The 22,796-nt window shown below is 60.8% G+C and overlaps 1 protein-coding gene across 40 annotated transcripts in view; it reads right to left on the bottom strand.

The window, feature by feature from the left end:
- The window catches only part of NCOR2 (nuclear receptor corepressor 2), a 213,623-nt gene that overhangs the window by 132,261 nt on the left and 58,566 nt on the right, over nt 1-22,796 (bottom strand). For all 40 annotated transcript variants that reach the window (XM_045457218.1, XM_045457250.1, XM_045457224.1 and 37 more), the window contains 3 exons: nt 15,579-15,793; nt 8,016-8,143; nt 6,252-6,429 (listed from right to left, as the gene is read on the bottom strand). In XM_045457218.1, the coding sequence (XP_045313174.1) occupies nt 6,252-6,429; nt 8,016-8,143; nt 15,579-15,683 (411 nt within the window). In that variant the 5' untranslated portion in view covers nt 15,684-15,793. The remainder of the gene's footprint in view (nt 1-6,251; nt 6,430-8,015; nt 8,144-15,578; nt 15,794-22,796) is intronic.

Raw genomic sequence — 22,796 nt, 5'->3', positions numbered from 1 at the left:
CCTGTAGGCCAGTTTTCACCACCCCCTCTTCCCAGAAGACGCCCCCTCTCTTGCCCCACCTGCCTGCCGGTGTCCTCCCACCGAACCAGACTCCCCAAGGGTGAGCACCGGGACCCGCACGTCGAGACCCGCACGTCGGATCCCTGAAGGCGAGGCCTCAGCGGACCCTCCGTGGACGGTTATTCACAATGCTCTGTCCGAACTGGCAACTTCACAGAAAGTTACATAGAGGGCAAGACTGGTTTTGTACCCCCTACCCACCCCCGCCCCCACCTCCGCGAAAACCACAGGACAAGAGGCAGAGAGATCAGAGTCACTGTCCGCAGTGGGGGACACTGTCTTACTTTCACTGACTAGTATTTTCCTGCTTTTCCTTCTTTGAGAGTTACTCTTTGTGTACTAAAGCTGTTTTTAAAAAAAAAAAATTTTTAACGTTTATTTATTTCTGAGACAGAGAGAGACAGAGCACGAACGGGGGTGGGTCAGAGAGAGAGGGAGACACAGAATCGGAAACAGGCTCCAGGCTCTGAGCTGTCAGCACAGAGCCTGACGCGGGGCTTGAACTCACAGACCGCAAAATCACGACCTGAGCCATCCAGGCACCCCTAAAGCTGTTTTTAAAATTGGGTTAAACAAACGAGGGGATCCTTCATTGGGCTATTTGTCTGACGCTTCGTTCCACCAGCTGAAGTTTACTGAGCACCCAGTGTGCTGGGAGCATATGGGGGCGCGGGGGGGGGGGGGGAGGTTTAAAAAACAAAACAAAACAAAACAAAACGCAGTCCTGACTCGAGCACTCACCTGCATGGCCCCAGGTTCAAATCCCAGCCCACTCGGCCCCCTCCCAGCCTTGTGACCACAGGCAGATCAAGTCTGCTTCTAGCCTCTCCTTCCTCATCTGTACAATGGGACAATTTCCACCTCCCAGGCTGTTGTGAGACTGGGACCAGCGAAGAAGCACAAAGGGCTCAGCTCAGGCCCTGGCACACAAGCGCCTCCTGTGCGGTGGCTGAGACCGTCCTGCCCCACAATCTGGGCTCCGGGCCCGTCGGCACAGGCGGAACCCAGCCCGCGCCCGGAGCCAGCCGCAAGGCCAAGCCGGCAGCTGCTGGCAGAGGAGGCCCCGGGAGGAGCTCCAGGCGGCTGCCTCCCCGCCCCCAGGCAGCTGCACCGGAGGACAGAGGACACATTATTCCCCAGGACAACTGCAGCCCCAGGGACTGCCAAGTGCTCCCCATCTCGGGACTAGCAGAGGCCGCTCTATCCTACATCCACGCCTCTCCCCCCTACAGACCCCCTTGGGCAAGGTCCACGGCCCAAGGTTCTCAGGATGTCACTGGGTTTGCCTTCTGCCCCCGTTGTTCCCAACTGAGACATGGGGACAGCTGGCATCAGGACTCCCAGGCCTTCCACGCTCAGAACCTTCATGGGAAATGCAGAAAAGGCCCCAAGTCCCTCAACCACCTGGCCCCCACGCTGCTCAGGCCACCTCCACAGGGAAACCCCAGAAAGCAAACCAGGCACCGCTCCTGACTCGGCCCATCCCAGTTCTCAGCACAACTTACCCACCAGACTCCCACGGCAGCCCTCCAGGGACCTGCTACTTTGTCCCCATTGCACAGATGAGGAAACTGAGAACCTGAAGGCACCTGCCTGGTGCTGTTCTAAGCCAGTGGCCAGCAGGCTTTTCTGTAAAAGGCTAGGTAGAAAATATTTCAGGTTTGCATCTTGGACTCTGCCCAATTACTCACCCATCACTGTACTGGGAAAGCAGCCACCGACAAGATACAAACAAATGAACATGGCTGTGTGCCAATAAAACTTTATTTACAAGAACGGGCTGAGCACTAAGTTTGAAACTTACTAAGTTTGCCAACCTCTGCTCTTCGCAATTCGCAAGTCTTAACTCAGGTCGTTGTCGCAAATACCCTAAGAAGTAGGAATAAATAGCGTTTTCCCCATTTCCCAGATGAAGAAACGGAGACCCAGTAAGGTTCAGCGACATGCCTGAGGTCACCAGCCACAATGCAATGGAACCCTGGCTCAGAGGGCACCAGAGGCCGAGGTCGGGCCTCAATCATACCCTCTGGAGGTGGGCGGACCACGAGACCAGGCTGCAGGGTGTTCCACAGCAGAAGCAGGGTCCAGAGCATGCATTTATTTACCTCAAAGAACGGCATGGCTAGGCAAGCACGAGCAAGATCTCTTCTAGAGTCCAGGACCCCTGAAATTTGTGGCAAAACTGTGTGATGAAAAATTCCCTAGAAAAACACTCGCTGGGCTTGGGGACCTAACTACTCCCCAACAGGAGGCCCATGCTGGTGGACACGAGTGCCACGGGCACCTGGCCCCACACATACCAAACCAGAATCAGCTCACGTCCTCTGGCACCTGAGGGCCTTTGCACAGGCCATCCTCTCTGCCCACAGGGCCCAACTCCACCTCCTGGGCCAGCTGAAATCCGCTCTGCCTTCTCATGCCACCTCCCCCAGCCCCTAACTGAGTTCTGCCCCTTCCTCTATGCGGCCAGGGCACTCGGCTGGTCTCTGCCCGCAGACTCCGTCACTTCCCAGGGTTCTTGAGATACGAGGTGGCAGGGGAGGCGGTTCCCGGCACCGAGCAGCATTATCCGCTGTAAGAAACATTTCCCTCCCCTCCCCTCCCCTCCCCTCTCGGACCTTCCGCCAGGACCAAGAAAGGAAGATCAACGGAATCCCAGCCCAGGAATAGATCTCAAAAGCAACATTAGCAAAAAGAAGGCCTCCATGCCTAAAGCTGGCAAGGTCAGTGCAAGGGTCAGACGAAGCAAGTGGCAACGGCTGGGAACTGCTGACAAGGTTGCTGGAAAACTTCTCCTTAAATTCTCGATGAATAAAAGCGGGTCTTCTTCAATGGCTTCTTATCGCTCGAAGCTCAGGCTTAGCTTTTATGATCAGCAAAAATGCAGTAGGTCCGTCAATGGCTGAACAGACAAACAAAACGTGGATCGTCCTACAACGGAACGTGACTCAGCCAGAAAAAGGAACAAAGCCCTGGGCCGCGCCACAACGTGGCTGAACCTTGAGAACACGATGCTGGCTGAAAGACACCAGACAGCGAAGGCCACGGATTACATGACTCCACGTACAGGAAATGTCAACAGGCAAATTCAGAAAGACAGAGCGCAGACTGGTGGTCACCAGGCGCTGGGGAGGGAGGAATGGGGAGTGGCTGCTAATGGGTGTGGGATCTCCTTTCGGGGTGATGAGAATGTTCTGGGACTAGTGGAAGCGAGTGGTTGCCCAGCGTTGAGAATGCACTAAACGCCACTGAATTGTTCGCTTTATGTGGTTAATTGCAGGTTATGTAAATTTCACCTCGACTTAAAAGGAAAAGGCACACCCAGAGGGCAAAGGGCGCTTTCTCCAGGACCAGGTTTTCCAGGACTGGGACCCAGGAAGCCTGGCTAGTGGACCTCCAGACGGTTCTCCCGATGGCTGCTGGCCTGATTCACTTCAGCCCAAAGCCCCAGGAGCAACACAACAAACCCACACCCCAGCCGGTCGCCAGGTAGGCAGCTGGCACCATTTTTGCCATCAGATGCCCCTGGTGTAAAATTCGGGCCAACACAGAAGAGAAAAACGCGTTATGCAAAAGTAAAGACACAGGCAGCAAAAGACCTGTGGCTGGGGAGGCCCCCCTCGTCCCAACTTCAGGAAGGGGCAGGGCTGGCCTCCGACCCTCTGAGTCTACCCCCTTGTGGCAATCACAACAATGGGTTCCAAGACAGGCAAGGACCCCACACACAGGCAAGGAGGGAAACAGCTGTGGGCAGGAAACGTGGAGATGGGAGGGAAATCTCTCCCTTTTCGCTGGCCTTGAACATGGGAAGAGGAAGGCCCGGAGTCTCAAACTGCCTTCTTGTTAACACAAGACCACGGGAAAAATGGCAGACCAAGAGATGGGGACCTGGTGACATTCACGTCACCTGAATCAAGCTGTGCCTGAAGCCCACCAACCCTGGATTTCAGTCGTATGAGCCAAGACCCATGCTGAAGTGAGTCTGACATGGGTTTTCTGTCCCTTTCAGCCAACAGAGCCCCACCACACAAAGGGACTTTCAGAAGTGGTTCTGTGCGTGATGGCTCTAAAGTCCCCTAAAGCAAAGTTTGGTGAATTCCAAAGGAAGCCCAATACCACAAAACTCCAGCGGCTCAAGGGCAGGGAAGCGTTAGAAAACAGAACATTTTTATATGAAAAAGGAACACAGCTGGCAGGGGGCGGGGCTGTAAAAAAAAAAAAAAATTGCACTGAATTCCTGTCTCATGCGTCCGGCTAAATTCCACACGGCAGACGCAAAAAACATCTGAACACTTGCAGAGCTGTGTTCCCTCCTGGCTTCTTCTCTTGCCCAAATCTGCTCGAACTTTCCAAATGCTCTCAGCAGCCTGGGGCAAGAACAGGGTCCAGGTGGCCCCTGTGCGTGGGCCCATCGCTCCCCTGACCCCCAGGGTCCAGGAAGACAGACACAGAGAAACAGAAACAGACACAAAGACTAAGGCTCACAGAGGGAGAGGGAGCCCACCAGGGAGCTTCAAGAAGAGAGACAAGCAGGGGATCACAGCTACTGAGAGGCACGGAGACCCTCAGGAGGTTCCAAGCCACCATTCCGGAGAGCCAGGCTGGGCAGGCAGCTGGCCAGAGACAACTGGCAGCCTGTTCTCTGGGCAGAACCGGACAGAAGCTCGGGCCACAGCCCACTGGGGGCCCCAGTCCCTAGGGAGGAAATCAGACCTCCCTGGCGTGGCCTTTGGCCGGGCCACTGACCTGGCCCTCTGCCCCTCCACACATACCCCTCTCCCCTAGCCGTCCAAGGCTCTCTTCGGGAAACAGCTTTTCTAACGGCAACATCCCTCCCCCGGCGGAGGAGACAGACTCAGGTGCCCACGGCGGGGGGCGTGGCGGGCACTGGGAGGAGGGAGGCCGATGGCCGGCTAGCGGGACCAGATGGAAAGCCTGAGGACCAGGGCAGCCTGGTGGGCAGGGATGGGCTGCAGACCCAGGCTGCCTGGCCTTCAGCGACGTGGGCGAGTCGCTCCCGCTCGCTCAGCCTGGGGCCCGGGGCTCCTTTTCAAAAGGAGATCGCAGATCACGGGAGTGGGGCCGAGATGATGCAACAGCACGACACTCGCTTGGCACAGGACCCGGCTCGCCCGCTTAGCGCCGACTTGCCGTCGTCAGCGCCCCGAGAGCCCTCCTCTCGCGCCAGCCCCCCGGCGAAGGCCCTGCACCGGCCAGAAATCCCACCGATCCATCCTATCCGGCATCAGGCAGGGAAGAGGACCCACAGGCCCGAGTGGGCCACGTCCACCCCCTCGCCTGCTCCCACCCCCACCAGGGCCGCAGTAAGAGCTGACCTCACCCACCAGGCGGGAGGCTGCTAACGAGCTAGCTGTGAAGAAACACTCAGCGTGTGCAGCCGGCCAAGGACGGGCATGTCACCTGGCCGCGGTCCCTGCCCCATCCCAGGCAGTGACAGTAAAACTACAGCTTCGGGGGCAGTTAGGTGACCCTGATGGACAGTCCGGGCCACTGGCTGCGATCCCTCCATTAGCACCTCCGTCAGCTTCCTCTGTGTGAAATGGACACCAAAGAAGCTTCCAGCCTCCACTGTCCTGAGGTTTACTGAAACAGCAGGACCACCTCCCAAACCAGCACACCGTAGGCACTTAATCTGTGCACATTCGCCCCCACCAGCTCCGCTCGACTTTCCGTTTAAAAATTTTTTTTTACATTTTTATTTCATTTTTGAGAGAGAGAGACAGAGAGCCAGCGGGGGAGGGGCAGAGAGAGAGAGGGAGACACAGAATCCGAAGCGGGCTCCACGCTCCGAGCCGTGAGCACAGAGCCCGACGCGGGGTTTTCGAACTCACAGACCACGAGATCAGGACCTGAGCCGAAGTCAGACGCCCAACCGACCGAGCCACCCAGGCGCCCCTCGACTTTCCATTTTGAAGAGGAGTAAAGTGAAAGAGGTCTCCGGGGCACGGTGGCCCCGCAGGCCGGACGCGTTCAGGTAGGAGCGGGCCTCCCTCCGGCCAGGAAGCGGCCTGCGAGCCAACCTCGGTCCCGGCCCCTCCTCTCGCTGCCCACCCTCGGCCCGCGCTGTGCCCCACCTGGCACGCCCACCGCCCCCACCCCTTGCCTTGCACCCAGTGCGGCTGCAGAAGCACCCAGGTCCTCAGGGGCTCCCAGCCAGGGCCGGGCCTTACCTTGGACGGGTCCTCCGAGCCCCCAGGCTGGCCCGCAGCCAGCAGGGGTGAGGGCCGCAGCAGGGGGTCCGGCAGCAGCTCCAGGCGAGGGCGTTTGCTCTCAATGAATTCCATCTCTGACTTGCCCAGCTCGGGCAGGTAGGAGTGGGACTCGGGTCGCAGGTGGAGCTCCTGGGACCTGCGGAGGCAAGGACACAGGGCCTCGCGGCTGCCGCCCTCCCGCCGAGCACCTGCCGTGTGCCCCGCCCTCCGCGACCCTGAGGGAGACGTGCCCATCTGGCCAAGGGCACACAGCGAGGCCAGCTTCAATCCCAGACTCGTCCTCCCACGAGTCAGCACTCGCTATGTTAACAGGAAGAGAACGTACTGGTGATTCCCCACCCCCGCGCTGCCTAGAGCGGCCCACGGCCAGCAGCATCAGCCCCGCCTGGAGCCGGCTACAAACGCACAGCCTTGAGTCCCACCCCAGACCTACAGAGTCAGACTGTGCATGTAAACAAGAACCCCGGGTGATTCATGGGCACGGTCGAATCCAAAAAGCCTTGTGGGTCCAACACAGGCAGTAACACACATGCTGTTCTTTGCACATCCCCCACCCGGGGCAGACATCACTAGCCAACCACAGCACTCTGGCTGCTAAAGCTGGCCTTGCGTCCTTCCCAGCTCAGCCAGCCGCCTGGGGCAGAGACGGGAGCTGTCCAGCCTCACACTCCCTACCGGCTCTCCTCGACCCTGCTCCCCAGTCTGCAGAGGTCAAAACTGGGCCAGAGAGGACATGGCCTTGCCTGAACACACACAGCACGGCCAGGACTCACAGACTCCGCCCCCGGCTACTGCTCCCGACCGGACAGCCTAAATATCCCTTCTGCTAAAATGCGTTTCAAGTTGATGCCTGCCCGAAACACTCCAAGAACATGCTCACCTCCGGGCCTTTGCACATGCTGTTCCCTCTGTCTGGAAGGCCTTTACCAGCTCTCTGAATGGTCGGCTACACATCGGACAAACGTCCCTCCCCTGAGAGGCCTTTCTGGCCACCCCAGCCAGAGAGCTAATATCTTGCTCACCCTGTAGCTAATAAATGGGTCACCTGCCTCATTCTGGAGTCATCTTGTGGGTGTCTGTGAGGCATCTGCCCTGGAGGCAGGGTCGCCTACCGTCGTGCGCCCACAGCCTAGAATGGGCCAGCACATGACATCTGAGGTTAGGACTCTTAGCGGTCAGTGCCGTTATGATCTCCGGCATCTCGAGGCCCCGCTCTGGCCTCGGCCCTCCCCTCACTGGGGTCCCCGTCCCGCTGCACGGGCTCATCCCCTTCCCCCCAGATTTAAGGACAGGCAGGCCCAGCCACAGGCAGACACCAGAGGGCCTTGGCTGGTAGCTGAGGGACAGAGAGGGACTGGGAGAAAAGGGGAAGACAACAGGAGGGAGGAAGGGGCAGCCCGGGTGCACCCAGGCGGGACTTGTCCCTCTCACCGGCACCCCAGCCCCGCCCCTCCGCATTTTGGCGGTCGACCCCTCCTGCCTAGGACTACCCCCCCTCCCCAGAGACCACTGAAGGCCCACGCTGCGAAGTCGGAGGGCCACGTGGCCCTTCCCTGCTCCCCCGCAACCGCGCCCCAAGTCACAGCTGCACCGGGACAAGGGCAGGCACACAGCTCGGCAGCCCCCCGACTTAACACCAGCCCTGCACGCTCCTGCCTCCTCCCCCGGCCTGAGGACCGACCCCGCGGCTCCCAGCTAGGCGGCGTGTAAGCCTCTCCTCACCTCTCGTTCCCAGGCTGAAATTCGGACAGCAGGGAGGGCCTCCTCCTCTGGGGCTGGAGGATGGAACCGGGCGACAGGTGCGAGGCGTAGTCACGGGGGTGGTGCTGGTACTCGAGCAGCCCGACGTCCTGCAGCGAGAGGCCGAGGAAGCGGGTGAGCCCAGGCGGCCCCGCTCCACGGTCACGGGCGCAGCCGGGCGCTCGCTCCTGCGCGGGGCCACGTCCGCGTCCACGCGTGGCTCCGGACGCCCGGGGTGGCCAGAGGGCGTGCCCGGGGCCAGTCGCCGGCTAACATGCACCCTGTGCCGTGCCGCCGCGGTCCCTCACCCGGCCCCACACTGGCACCTGCAGCACGTGCGATTACGCCCTCCTCCCCGATGAGACCACCGAGCCCGCCTGGGAGCGGGCGGCTGGAAAGGGCACAGCCCGCGTGTCTAGCGGGGCACTGAGGGGAAAGGGTGTGTGCGTGAGACTGCAGGGCACAGGTCTGTGAGGCTCGAAGACCAGCTTCCAAAACAAGGGGCCACCTTGGGGTTCCCCTGTCTTGTCTGTGAAAAGAAAACCCACCCACGTGTGTCCGGCCAAAGTCAGAAGGGGAAATGAGCTTCAGACAAAACCCTCCTTCTTCAGTAACGTGCCATCCATCACCCCTTCTCATCTGGGGAAAAAACCAAACGCTAACAAATTACAAGTATCCTGATTATCAACTACACTCTGATTCGAGACACGTTAAAAAAGGTTTTTAAAACGGCATAGAAACGAGCATTTCGAAAGAGAAAACAGGGCCGGCTTCCCACTGTACCAATCCAAATCGATTCGCTCTGTCTGCCTAGAACACTCAGTTACACTGTGTGCGGCAATCAATTAGCGATGTCTGGCACAGGTAAGGCTTAGGCAGAGGGGTACCGTGTGTGATTTATCTTCTTCTGGGCACCTCTCTTAATTCTCCCAAGTTTCCGTTAAAAAAGTCTAGTCAGTCTTCTCATGCTCCTGTTGTCCGGCTTTTTTTTTTTTTTTTTTTTAAGCAGTTATTCCTGCAAAGACGATCAGATGCTATCAGGTGCTGGGAGTGTGTGAGTTTCAGACCCTCCAAAGCAAGCATGTAAGAGGCTGGGACGCCAAAGGCTGGAGAAGACGAGTAAATGGAATGAATGGGGACCCCGGCGACTTCGGAGGCTGGAAACGCTGAGGAGGCCCAATGTGGGGAAGAAAGGTTGCAGGGCCTCGGGCTGGGGGAACTGTCCGTCACTCCAACCCTCTGAGCCTCAGTTTCCTCATCTTTGAAACGGGTGCCTGACCGGATGGAAGGAGGTCCCTGTGCTTCCTACCACAAACCCTCCGTAACTCTCCAAAGACCTGCCTCGAGATGACAGGTGGCTTCCGGAAGGCAGAGAAGGGCTCAGCCGTCCCCCCCGCCCCCTCCCACTCTGTGATGTCTAGCACGAGGCCCCAGGTGCTCGCAAATGGAGGCGGGTGGGAAGGAGGAGGAAGGGGGAAGGCCCTGGGGGAGGGAGGGAGGGAGGGAGGGAGCGAGGCCTCTGGGATCACACTGGCAAGGCTGCCAGGCCCAGATCACACGCACGTGCAGAGGTGTGAGAAGGAATCGGCAGCCGCTGCCGTCTGCCAGGGGGAAGGTTTTCCCCGCCCGGCTCTCTCGCACAAAAGCAAAATGAGCAAAGCGGCAAGAGACCGACAGTCCGATCCCTCAGGAGACAGACAAGCCAACGCCTCGGCGAGACAGCACCTACGTCCGCCAACGGAGGTGGGAAGAGGCACGGGGCACACGGGGCCCTGGGCAGGGGCGGGGGGGTGGGCGGAGAGGCCACTTCACGAACTTTCTGGCCTCAGTTTCCCAGTTTAGGAGCCAAGCGGGAGACGCTCGTCAGCAAAGCCCCTCCGAGGGGCATCTCGGGGGCCATTCCTGCGGTGTCCTCACTAAACCCCACCCTAGGCCCCGAAGCTGGTCTCCAGGGCTGAGCCGGGGACTCCCCCCCCCCCCGAGGGGGGTCTGGAAGCTCCACAGGAAGCCCAGAATCGGGGACGTCCCAAGAGAGAAGCTGACCCGAGGTGGGGCGCACCAGGCCCTCAGGCTCCAAGCCTCCCGGCCACGTCTCAGAGCCCACGAACTCTACGTGATGTAACAAAATAATAACAACACCCAACGTTCGTGAACTGCCCGTGTCTGCCCGCCGACAAAAGCTTTAAACGTGTCTTTCATTTAATTCCCACGGCGACGCCATGAGGCGGATCTCATGCACGGTCCCACACAAACATGAGACCTCGGGCACAGAGAAGGTAAGTGACTCGCCTAGGTGACACAGCAAGGAGGGGAGGTTCTGAGATGCAGGACTGAGGCCAGGCTGGCTTCCTGCTGAGGGACGGGGAGGGGCAGACTGCAGGTTCTGAACGTACCCCCAAAAGGTGACAGCAACAAACCAGACTTGGGGGGCAGGGGCCTGCCCTGCCCTTGCCACATGCTCGCAGAGCTGCTTGCCCCCCACCCCCGCCTCTGCCAGCCTCTCCTCAGCCGTGGTGCCTCTGACACTAGAAATCGGGACTTGCCGATAAACTATGCCCCTCAAACTCCCCAGGAAGGGGACAGGCGCTGTGGAAAATCAACTTAACCAGGAGAGAACCCCATCTGGCACGTCCCTGGCTAGATCCTAAGGAGCCACAAGGACAAAGGGGCTGAGGCATCTGGGCCTCGGGTCAAATCCAAACTGGGTCTGGATTCTGGGAGATGTTGGAGGGAGGGGCCGGGAGAAAGGTTTTCTTTGCAGCTGTGCTACGAGAAGATGAGCTCCTCGCTGGCTCCTGGGACAGGGTTTCTCACCCAGGGGGTGCTGAGGAAACGTCTGGAGCCGCACATGGCAGGCAAAGGACTCGTGGGCCCCTCCTGGAGAGGTGGGGCTCCCACCTCAGGGCCTTTGCACGTGCTGTTTCCTCTGCCTGGAACATTCCTTAACCACATTTCCCCGTGCCCGGCCCTCCAGTTCCTTTCAGGTTTTGATCCCAATGTCAGCTTCCCAGTGAGGCCTCCCGCCCTGGCGCCTGACTTCAATTAGGAACCCCACAACCTCCGCCTTCCCTCGCCCCTCCTTCCCTGCTCATTGCTGCCCCATGAGAACACCGGCTGCCTGAGGCAGGGATGCTTCTGGTTTGCTCACAGCTCCGTTCCCAGGGCCTACGAAAGTACTGGCAGACGAGGCGCCTACTGAGTGCTAAATGAATGAACAAAGCTCCCAGCACGGGGGCTCCCGAGAGGCCTTTCTGGGGAGCCGTCCCCCAGCACCCAGAACTGGGGTGGGGGGGGGGGGGAGCAGGAAGGGCCACAAAGCTGAGGCGGAGAAACCCCGGGCAGCATTCAGGACACGAGCAACCCACCAGCGCGCCCACACGCGCCCGCGGCCCCCTCTGGCCCAGGCAGTCCCCCGGGTCCCTGACCTTTCACCCAAGGCAGCGCTGCTCCACGTGGGGCCCACCCCGTTGCCCGCGACGAGTGGGTACAGAAGACACGCGTCTTCGTGCGCCAGCCGGCCTCGCCACGGCCAGCGCCCGCACCGGACGGGCGGGGGTTCCGTGCAGTTTGGCTTTGGGGCAAAATGCAGCTGAAACGGACCGGTCCTCCCCACAGAGCTTTCGGGAAGCACCGATCCGGGGCAGGAGTCCGAAACGGGGCCCAAGGCCCAAGCTGGGCTCGGCCCTCGGCCATTCCTCTGCCTCTCGGTTGCAGCTCCGGAGCTATGAGGGCAGCGGGGCTGAGCAGTCGTGACACAGGCCGCACGGCCCGAGAGGCCCGACACGTTTACGGAGGTTTGCCGAGGTGTCCTCTAGAGGAAAAGCCCACAGGCGACGTGGAAGAGGACACTCACGCTACGTTGTCGTCACAAGAACGGCGTCACCAAAGTCATCAGCAGCGTCCCGTGATATCCATGGGAGCTAACGCTGCACAGGCATCACGCGAAGGCCTCTGCCCACGTCCACTAACCTGAGCCTCAGAACCCCGCAGTTACCGCCATCAAATGACGGGGAAACCGAGGCACAGGGCGGTAAGGCCCCTCGTCCAAAATTCCACAGCCAAGGTATCACTAAGGCAGCGCAGAAACGCAATCGGTCTGGCTCCAGAGCCTGTGCTCTTAGCTACCCCTCTACACGGAGGCACAGAGAGGTTGAGTAACTTGCCAGGGTCCACACAGCAGAAAGCGGCAGCGCTAGAAGTCAGACCTTGCACCTTTTGACTCGAAGACATCCGTTCAGCACAAGAACTACAAGAGCTCAGGCAAGTCCAGAAGGCCCCGGGGGACTCGGAGAAGTCCCTAGGAAGCCTGACAAAAGGCGAGGCAGGGAAGGTACGTCGGGACCCCCAATCCCGGGAGACGCACAGGGAAAGATGTGGGGTCCTGATTCCGTGAGGGAGGGAAGCCAAAACCACAGAGGTGGAGAGGGCAGGGCACAGAGGGGTTCTGTGGGATTCCCCAGGCAACGCGCACGGTGTCCAGAAAGGCCGAGAGGATGCCAGAAGCAGGCAGGGGAACGGCCAGGCCTCTGCCCGAGAGCACACCTGGAATCACGCCTTCCGCCCGCACCGTGAACCTCACAGCAGGCAGCCTGGAGGTGGCGGGCCAGCAGACGGGACGGCTCCCACGGCCCCTGAGTCCAGGGTCCTGCCACCCCAAAGGACAGGGGCTCCCGTCACCCCGCCAGGAGGAAAGACGGGACCACCGCAAACCCGCCCAGGCACCTTCCACGGAGGCTCAGACCCACAACTCCATACTTCAGATAGGAAAACCGAGGCTGCCCCCCCCACAGGGCCAAGGGGGCAGCCCAGTGTCACTCAGCAGGTGGGAAGGACCGGAGATTCAAGGCCAGAGGTGGAGGTTCTTCTGGGCTCCAGGGACTCGCCATCCAAGCAGCCCTGGGCCCAGGGCACATGGAAAGAAGCCTCTGGAACCAAGAGGTGCTACTCCTGAAGATAAGCCTGTGTGTGTGTGTGTGTGTGTGTGTGTGTGTGTGTGTGAGAGAGAGAGAGAGAGAGAGAGAGAGAGAGAGAGAGAGAAGACTGAGTCTCAGGAAGGTCACAGGTCACCAGGTCCAGGCCCCTCCCCTTCCTCCCAGCTTCCTGCCTTAGCTACTATGCAAGGAGCCAGGACCCTGGGCTCCCACCTGGCTCCTGGATGGGGCATTTTTCTCCCTGTGCCTCGATTTCCCCTTTCTTCCACCCTCTGTCTTCTAGACTCAGAAAAGCGGGGCACCTCACCCCACCTGTAAAATCGGGTAATGGGAACATGTTAGAGAGCACGGGCTGCAGTGGGGAGGGAGGGCCTCCAGACTACAGACCCAATGCTGACCCCCCACCAGCCAAGGGAAAGTGGCTCCAGCCAGGACACATGCCCAGGACAGCAAGACCCACCCCCAACCCGGGGTGCCCAGAATTCTTGCTCCTGCCTTTTAGGTGACAAGCAGGGTTGGACCGCCCCACACAAAGCAGGGACCGGGGCCCCACTGCTGCCACCACACAGGACAGGAATGCCCCACCCCATAGCTGCCCCAGGGCCCTGCTCACCCCTGGCCTCAGCCTCCTGCCTGGAGTGGGTGGTGACTGCTGGGGCCTGTCCAGCCACATCCTGCGTCACTGACAGCCCGGTGGGGGCAGAACAGGAGACATTATGGGTCAGCCAGTGACCCCAAATGACCGGGAGAGGGCCCAGCTGGGGCAAAGGGCAAGAAGGAAGGCGGGAGAGTGGGGCAGCGGGGGGTGGAGGGGGGAGGCTCTAGGGACAGGAGGACTTTCCAAAGCTGTGCCCACAGAGAAGGGGTGGGAGAGGGGTGGGAACCCAGCAGGAGGGGCCCAGCAACAAGAGAGAAGCCAGAGGCATCGGCCAGTGGCCCCCAGGAGAGGCAGCCCCTGCAGGCAGCTGCGGTAACAGTGAGGTAACAAGGAATAACGACAGCGAACGGACACGTCCGTCAGAGCGGGTGCCAGGCGCTGCCATGAGGATTTCATGCAGATCGTTATGCTTAATCCCCACGAGAACGCAGGAGACGGGTGCTGCCGTGACACCATTTTATAGATGAAAAAACCGAGGCTCAGAACGGTTAAGAACGTGGACCTTTCTCCTCGCCTACGAAACATTCCCGATCCACAAATAGCGTTCGAGACCCTCTCCGGGGTGATTCAGAGCAGCGAGTGAACGGTCCGCGTAGAAGGTTCTAAACAGAACGTTTGCCCTGTGGCAAGGGCTCGGTAATCGAGGGTTTGCTGTTGCTGTTGCTGGGGACCCCGACACAGAAGGTGACGCTACGTAACAACATGCGCCCCCAGGAGCACACTCCTGTGGCCCTGGGCACACCGTAGGTGCCCAGCAGGCAGTGGTGTCTGTGACCGGGGCTCAGAACCCCGAGGCTGAAGCGGACTGCCTCCCAGCAGCGATCTCACCTGAGGCCTGCGGTTTAGTCTCCTGGCCTCAGTCCCCTCGAGTGCAAAGTGGGGTACTGACGCCAAACACTCTTTCACTGGGCCGGACGGAGGATCTGAAGACCACCCACAGGCAAGCTCTCGTCACAGGGCTCGATACGTGCCCGTTCAGCCCGGCTGGCTCTGAAAAGCATCCTGGTGGCCAAAATCCTCAAGAGGCCGCCGCGTCTGGGACACCCTCCCCGCGGGGCCAGTGGGTTCACACGCTCACTGATGGAAATGCCCTCCCACACCACTTCCTTTCTTCTCATGAAGAGGAACCACGCCAAGCAGTCCACACGCATGCATGCGCGCGCGCACACACACACACACACACACACACACACACACGGGCCAGCAGAGCCAGCCTCTTGCCCAGTTACGACCGCAAGGCCCCACACCCCCCCGCCGAGCAGCCAGTTGGTCAAACAGGGGGGCCCCAGACCCCGGGAGCCCTCCGGCAAGGCCCAAGGACACGGTACCCGGTAGGGTCACTGCGAGGAGAAACAAGGGTGCAGCTTAGGAGAGCCGGTCAAGGGCGCACGCGTGTGCGGGCCAGCACGTAGACAGCACTCCTCTTTCCCCGCAGTCAGGTCGCCCCCGAGAGGCGGGGCGGCTCCTCGGTGAGAGGAACCGACACCCTGGATCCCCAAATCAGGGCTCCAGACACGCGTTCCGAGCGTCTTCATCTCAGAGCCTCCAGTGCACGAGCTCCGGGGCCACGGCTCAGGGAGGCAAGGGGCTGTCAGTCAGCACCCGGGAGACCCCAGTAAAGCCAAAAGGAGTCCAGGGGAGGCTGGGCTGCCAGCAAAGCGTATACAGCAGGCGTCCCGTGTCCGTACACAAATTCCACAGCTGACTCTGAGAGGCAGCGATCCCAGCTCAGCCTGGCCCCGGTCTCCATCACCCCCCCCCCCTTTAGAGCGGGAGCTAAGAGATTTTACCAGAACGTCCAGAGGCCAGTGGTCCCTGCCGTGACACCCCAACTCCCCTCAGGGGACCCAGTGAGCCCTGGCTGGACCCCGTCAGAGCCACACCAGCCCTCACGGGGACTCGGTGAGAGAAGGCCCCAAAGGTGGCCCCGGGCATACACCCCCCCCCCTTACTCACCGTGTGGGGCCGGGCGATCTGCACAGGGTAAGAAATGCCATGGGGCGGGTAGCGGGGCTCGGTGGCCCTCCACGTCTGCGCCACAGGCTGCGTGGACCCCGACATGGCGGCGAGCGTCTGGGGGCTCTTGGGCCCCAATAATCTCCCTCTCGATGGCCACCAAGGTTAAAAGCCAGTCCTCCTCATCTGCTCACGGGCCGCCCTGTCACAGGAACCTGAAAAAAAACCAGAAAAGAAACAAGATCAGCCACGGGACAGTGTCCCCTCCAAGGACCCTGGTGGGGCCCCCTAATAGTTCCTTTGGTCCCTGAGGAAAAGCAAGCACACAGGTCCTCCTGACCCTCCTCCTCCTCCAAGCTGCTGGGCGCTTCCTGCCTACCGACAGCAGGAGGTGGCAACATGGCATCTGGGGGACCCCCGAGCCACAGACCAGGCCAGACACGCCCCCCCCCACCCACGACCAAGGCCCTGGCTCAGCAGGCACAGGAACCCCAACCCTGTGAACACTGCCCCACCATTCCCCGAAGGGTCCCGAGCCCCCACGGCCCACCCGGCCTCACCCCACAACCCCTGCAGATTTCCGAGTCACCAGGGCAAAGTTCTCGGAAAGCACCCAGTTCAGGCAGGCAGCTGGGGGCCTGTCCTGAGAGGCGCCGCCAGGGTGAGGCGCACGGTTGCGTCCCTGGCCACGGTGGGCAGGGTCAGCTCGGGCAGGACACGGGTCACAGCGTGACCCCGGGCAAGGCCGGGCCTGCCTGGGCCTCCGCATGACCCCGTGCAGGAGCAGAGCTGGGAGTGGGGGGACTGGGCAGCCGGGGGCCGCGTTGGGGAAACAGCTAAGGACCCAGACAAGAGCCGGGGCGGGGGGAACGGATAAACTGTACCTTCCATGGGACAGAAAACACCCATGTCCAGGCTGGAAAAAAATCTCAAGAAGCAGTCCCGTGCTTTTAGAGCTGGGGAAACTGAGTCTCGGGAGGAAGAAAGGACTCAAGGGCGCCAGGAGGCCCTTAGTCAGAAGCTGCCTTTGCCCAGAAATCTCTGGGGGGGGGCCTCCATCCCCCCACCCCTGGGCCGCCTGCCCTCGCCCACGGTGAGAGCCGGCACGGCCTCTCCCCTGCCCCGTCCCCCCCCCCCCCCCCCCCCCCGGCTCCGCACGTGCAGCCCCGCCCCCCGCTAGAAAAATCCAAGATGGCGCAGGGGCCTGGCAGCTGGACGCCCCGGTGCGCTGGGCAAGGCTGGGGCTGCATCTCACGACGCCCCTCCTCGCCCTGCCCCGGGTTCACAACTGTCCTTCTCCACGGGAAGACGCCGGGCCCCTCCCCTGGCGATGGGCCCCGTGGCCGGCTCGAACTGGGACGGAGGGCTGAGGTCGCGGTGGTCAGAGGAGGAACGAGACCCTCCTCTGAGGCTCTGGTGGCGTCCCCCTCCCCATCCCCATCTTTCCCGCCACTGTAGGTAGACATGACCTTCCTTTCTGGAACCATCCTCCGGCCTCCCACGGGCGCTCGGGAAGTAGTCACGTGACCCGGGCCTGGCCAATCCAAGTCCTGCATCCCCCGGGCCAGGGATTGGTCGAGGGATGCGCCCGCGGCCCAAACTAGGCCAATGAGAGGCAGTCTTGAGACCCTGGCTGGAGGAACCAGCTTGGCCCGGAACCAGGAGCGCGAAAGCCTGCGGTTCTGGGGGCCACCTCATGGCAGGTGCCCGCCGAGCAACGACGCCGGCCGGTAGGAAGCCAGAGCGGAAGGGCGGAGGGAGCGCGGCGGGGTCCTGATGACAGCCAGGCCTGAAGGCGAAGCCTGCTCGCTCGCTTAGGAGAGCGGAGACGGCCGCGTGCTTGGCCTTCGCCAGCCCAACCTGGGTTTCTGTCGCTTGCCACCAGAAGTCTGACTCGGCCAGGGAAGGAAGGAGTCACAGATCAATGCACCTACGGGCACCTCAGCAAGTTGCCCACGTGGGCTTTTCCCAGCCACCGAGACAGGATGTGCCCTGTAATTTTTATAAACACGGGACCAAATCCTGTTCAGCTAACAGACGCTGTTAGTATCACTTCCCCTAGTACTGTCTCTGCAGTCGCTCCAGCCTAGTGACAGTGACGCTCTGATGGGGGGGCGGGGGGGGGGGGGGCGCTGCCCTGCCGGTTCCCACCGAGGGCAACGTGACATCTGTCCCATAGCCCAGAGACAAGAAACCGGCCTGGGGAGAGGGGCAGGTGTGGCCACTTCCGGACCCCGTTCCAGAATTCCCATTGCTCCCATCCATCTCGGAGCCCAGTGGATCCTGGTCACGCAACGCAGGGACGCTAATTCCGTTCTGCTTTCTCTCTGGGCTCTCCGAGGAGCTGAGGCCAGCACCTCGGCAGCGAGAGGCTCCCACTGGTCGCCCCTCCTCCAAGCGCAGTGGGGGAGCTTCCAAATGGCTGTTTGATTTTGCATTGCATAAGGCGGCAAAGAAGTCTGATTTACCCACAGCTTTTCTAACTTCCTTTGCCTAACAAGACGCCAACTGGAGATCAGATGCTCACGCGCGCACTGCACGTGGGCTCCAGAAGCCGGGGAGGTGACACCTTTCCAAACCAGCCCCGGAGGACCCTCAGCGGCACCCCACCCTCCTCACACCAAGGCCAGGGTCTGGCCGGGTTCCCATTCCCTCAAGACTCACGGTGTGTCGGCTGCCAAGCTCGAGGGGCCTCAGCCATCAACAGGTCACCCTGGCACTCCCTGGCCCCGTGTCCTCACATCTAGTTTGTCCCCAAAGTCAAGGGACTCTGGTTGCCCCCTCCATTCACCACGAGCTGGTTTAATAAACCCAATTTCCACCCCTCCCGACCTCAGTCACATTTCTTGCCAGCTCAAAAAAAAAAAAAAAAAAAATTTTTTTTTTTTTTTTTTTTTTTTTTTTTTTAGGAAAACAATTTTGGTGGTTCCTCCAAAAGTTAAACACAGAATTACCCAATGACCCAGCAATTCCAGTCCCGGGCACGTTCCCAAAAGAACTCAAAACGGGGACTCGAACAAATACATGTATACGAACGTTCAGAGCTGCACTATTCACAACAGCCAAGGGGTGGACACTGCCCAAGAGTCCATCAACAGACGAACGGATAAACAAACTGTGGTCCATCCACACGGTGGAACGCGACTGAGTCACAAAAAGAAATGAACTACTGACACAGCCACACCGCGGGTGTGAAAACATCACGCCGCGTGAAAGGAGGCGGTCACAAAAGGCCGGCTGGTGTGGGAGTCCCCTTACAGGAAGTATCCGGAATAGGCAACCCCATAGAGACCCGAAACGGACTGGTGGCCGCCAGGGCCGAGGGCGTGGGCAGTGACTGCTCACGGGCACCCGGGCTCTCCACGCGGGGATGGAAATGTGTTCAAATTAGACACAGGTAGTATTTGCATCACACTGTCAATGGAAAACCAAATGTCTTCCTCAAGGTTTGAATGTGAATGACAAGGAACACTAGGATGCACCTCCATCAAAGACCAAAGACCAAAGACGGCGGGGGGGGGGGGGGGGGACACACACACACACACACACACACACCCGGGGGGACTCAGCAGCGTGCCCCGGATCTGGTCTGGGCTGGAAGGCCTTCTGAAGACCAATCGAGGCTGCAGCCAGTCTCGGCACAGCGGCCCCAATACCACCGCGGATCTGGTGGCTTCGGGGTCAAGAGAGGGTAGCACGCATCCATTTATGGACAGAAACTTCGGGGTCCCCGCTGCGCGCGGAGCCCCACGAGTGAATGAGGCGGAGCCCAGCTGCCGAGCGTCTCGGCGCCCCGACCGGGTGGGAGTGGGGTGCAGCAGGGAGCAGAAAGCAAACAGTGACCTCGGAGATGGACGCTCAGGCTACTCCAGCCTCGGGGAGGGTGAGGGGGTCTCGGGGAGAAGGGGGAGAAGGGAGAAGTTCCCGGAGCGGAGCGGGCACAAGACAGCCAGGGGGGAGTCAGGGGGAGGAGGCCACCTGAACAGGAGCCCAGAGGTGAGACCAGGCACCACGTGCTTGAGTAACTGATTGAGTGAGCACGAGGCAGGTGGGGGGGACACTCAAGGCCCACGGGCCACGGCAAGGATGGGTTCTGTTCTAAGGGCTCTGAGGAGCCACAGACGGTGGTTGGGGAAATGAAGAGTCAGTGTGTTTTGTTTTATTTTTTTTTAATTTTTTAACATTTATTTATTTTTGAGAGACAGAGGCAGAGCATGAGTGGGGGAGGGGCAGAGAGAGAGGGAGACCCAGAATCCGAAGCAGGCTCCAGGCTCCGAGCTGTCCGCGCGGAGCCCAACGCGGGGCTCGAACTCACGGACCGCGAGATCGCGACCTGGGCCGAAGTCAGTGTGTTTTATAAGCAGGCGCCACAGACAGCCGGGAGACCTCGGGGCTCCTGCGGGCATCCGAGCAAGAGACGACGCTGGCCGGATCGGAGCGGCAGCACCAGAGAAGGAGAAGCAGGCACAACCCAGGGAAGTCGGGAAGGAGCTCCCACCCTGGGGTGGGAGAGGCCAAGTGGCCTCCCAGGGACGGGGACCCTCTGTCCCCTCGTCAGGCAGGAAGCCTCACACCTCTGAGCCTCAGTTTCCTCGGGTACACGTCCAGAATTCCGGCTCCACCAGCCTGCCAGCAGGACGGCATGCTTGGGAAGCGATGCCATCACGCCTGGTAAACAGCAGGCGCTCAATGAGGCCAACTCAGCAAGGGCAGGGCTCCGAGGAGACGAGACGGCCCTCAAGCGGGGCTAAGAAATGGCTGAGCCAGGTAGCGTGGGATACTTCCGAGCCCCAAAGCCCCAGTCCGGGCCTCGCACGTCCAAGCCACAAACCAGGGCACTAGGGCCGCCGAGCCAGGCAGAGGAGGGCCAAGAACTCCAGCCCTGCACGGGGCCCGGCACGAATGGTCCACAGTGGGGACCACCCACAAACAGCACAGGGGCCCCAGGGTGGCCCTCTACTGCACCTGCCCCAGAGGCAGCACCCAGCAGGGGCCACTCAGTGGCCCGCCAGAGAGCCCTGCGGGCCCCACGGGGCAGCTCCCCACAATCCTGACCTCACAGCCCGTGTTCCATCCACCGAGTGGCTTTCCGTCCAAACCTGCAGGAGGAAGCTCACCGCTGTGGGTTTTGTCTGCCTTGCCCCCCCTGCATCCCACGAGCCTACCGGTGCGCCTGGCACACAGCAGGTGCTCACCAAGGGAACCTGTCCAGGCAGGTGCCAGTAACGCCAGGTGAGGCCAGAGCCCTCCTGCCCCCACATTCCTCCCCGGCCCCAGGCAGGACGCTGAGGCCCCACTGAGGCACATTCCATAGATTTTCCGTGCCGCGTGCGGCCCGCTTCAGCTCGGGGAGGGCGGATTACAGCAGGTCGGGGCCGGGACGGCTCCGAGAGCGGGCGGGGGACGGACGTGCAGGGTGCTCGTTAAGGTGCCTGGGAGCCTTCCGACCTGAGCCCAGCCTCTGGAGAAGACGAAAGGCCAGCTGTCTGCGCCACCCAATGCCTGAGACTTTCCCGTAACTAGTGGGCACCGACGTCAGAACCCGTGGCAGGTGGGGGAGCCTCAGAATGAAAACTCAGCTGTCAGCCCGAGAGAAGCCCCCAGCACGTGCACACACATGCGCGCTCGCCAGAACCCTCCAGAACCCTCCAGGGTGCTCGGAGAAGCCACAGGCCCCACACAGGGGACCTGGTCTCTCGTACCCCCGCCCCCGCCGGCCTGTCCGGGCTGGAGAGACAGTGATGCACTGGGAACGCCGTGGCCTTCCTCGCCACGGCCCTTCAGCCTCTAGAAGGGCGTGGGACCGCTCAGCAGCTACTGGACAAATGTTTGTTTGGATCCACTGGCGATTCCCCTGCAAGGGCCTGGCACACAGAGGTGCACTAGCTTCCCGGAACCTGGGTGAACAATGCACCACAAACAGGATGGTGGAGAGGCGCCTGGGGGGGCTCGGTCGGCTGCGCATCCGCCTTCGGCTCAGGTCATGATCTCGTGGTCTGTGGGTTCGAGCCCCGCGTCAGGCTCTGTGCGGACAGCTCGGAGCCTGGAGCCTGCTTCAGATTCTCGGTCTCCCTCTCTCTCTGCCCCTCCCCCGCTCACGCTCGGTCTCTCAAAAATAATTAAATGTTTAAAAAAAAAAAGGAAGGGCTGAAAACAACAGAAATGCATTCTCTCACCGTTCTGGAAGCCGGAAGTCCCAAATCAAGGTGTGGGTCAGGGCCACGCTCCTCCCCCGAGGCTCCGGGTCAGGGTGGGGGGGGATCCTTCCGGACTCGTCCAGCAGCGAGTAGCCCCGGGCATCCCTTGGCTTGCGGCCACCTCTCTGCTGGTCCTCCCCCGAGAAGGACCCCAGTCATTGGATTCAGGGCCCACCCTCATCGAGTTGTGACCTCATCTTAACTGATCACATCTGCCAAGACCCGCTTTCCAAATAAGATCATGTTCCCAGCTTCCGGCTGGACACGAATTACGGGGGGAGACGCGCATTTAACCCGATACGGTAGGTGCTCGATGCATATTGGCTCGGCCCACTGCCACAATCCGGAGCCTGGCACACAGGAGGATCCGACAGATATGTACCGAGCAGAAACAGCCTGGCCCCGGGAGCACGGAGCCCCGGAAGTCAGCACGGGGGACGTGAGCACCGAGGCTGTTCTGGGATGTGACGTTAAGAGGTGGCAGAAACGCCAGCTAGAACGAAGCGGACTGTTTACGCCTTGAGTTTCTAGTTTCTGGCGTGCCGGGAAAATGGGGAGCCGGCCAAGCACCAGCTCCACCTTCCAGAGGGCCTCCTTGCTCAGGGATCCGGCTCTCAGCTGAGCCCTGGGACACAGAGAGCCCCGTGGGAGGCGGCCCCGGTGAGCCCAGAGGAGCCTGCCCGGCCCATGAGGGCAAGGGGGTGAAGCCAGAGTCCCTGCCCCCTCCCAGGCAGCTCCCCGCCGTCAACCACGATTACAGGAACCTTCGTGGGCAGGTTCTGAGACGCGGGCGCGAGTAGAAGACCCCAGACCCCTGCCTTCACAGAGCTGCCATGCCAGCAGGCCAGACCGGAGTAACTACAGGAATGTTGGGAGGTGTCTGCGGTGTGGGGAAAACGAGAAGCATGAGGAGGGTAGACAGGGGATGGCTGGCGGCGGGGCGGGGCATGGAGAAGGAGAGAGAGGGGAGAAAGGAAGCATGCGGATGTCTAGGGAAGCTGCTCCAGGCAGACGGAACAGA

Source organism: Leopardus geoffroyi, chromosome D3 (genome assembly GCF_018350155.1).
Source record: "Leopardus geoffroyi isolate Oge1 chromosome D3, O.geoffroyi_Oge1_pat1.0, whole genome shotgun sequence".
NCBI lineage: Eukaryota > Metazoa > Chordata > Mammalia > Carnivora > Felidae > Leopardus > Leopardus geoffroyi.
This window is presented reverse-complemented; position numbering and strand designations above follow the sequence as displayed.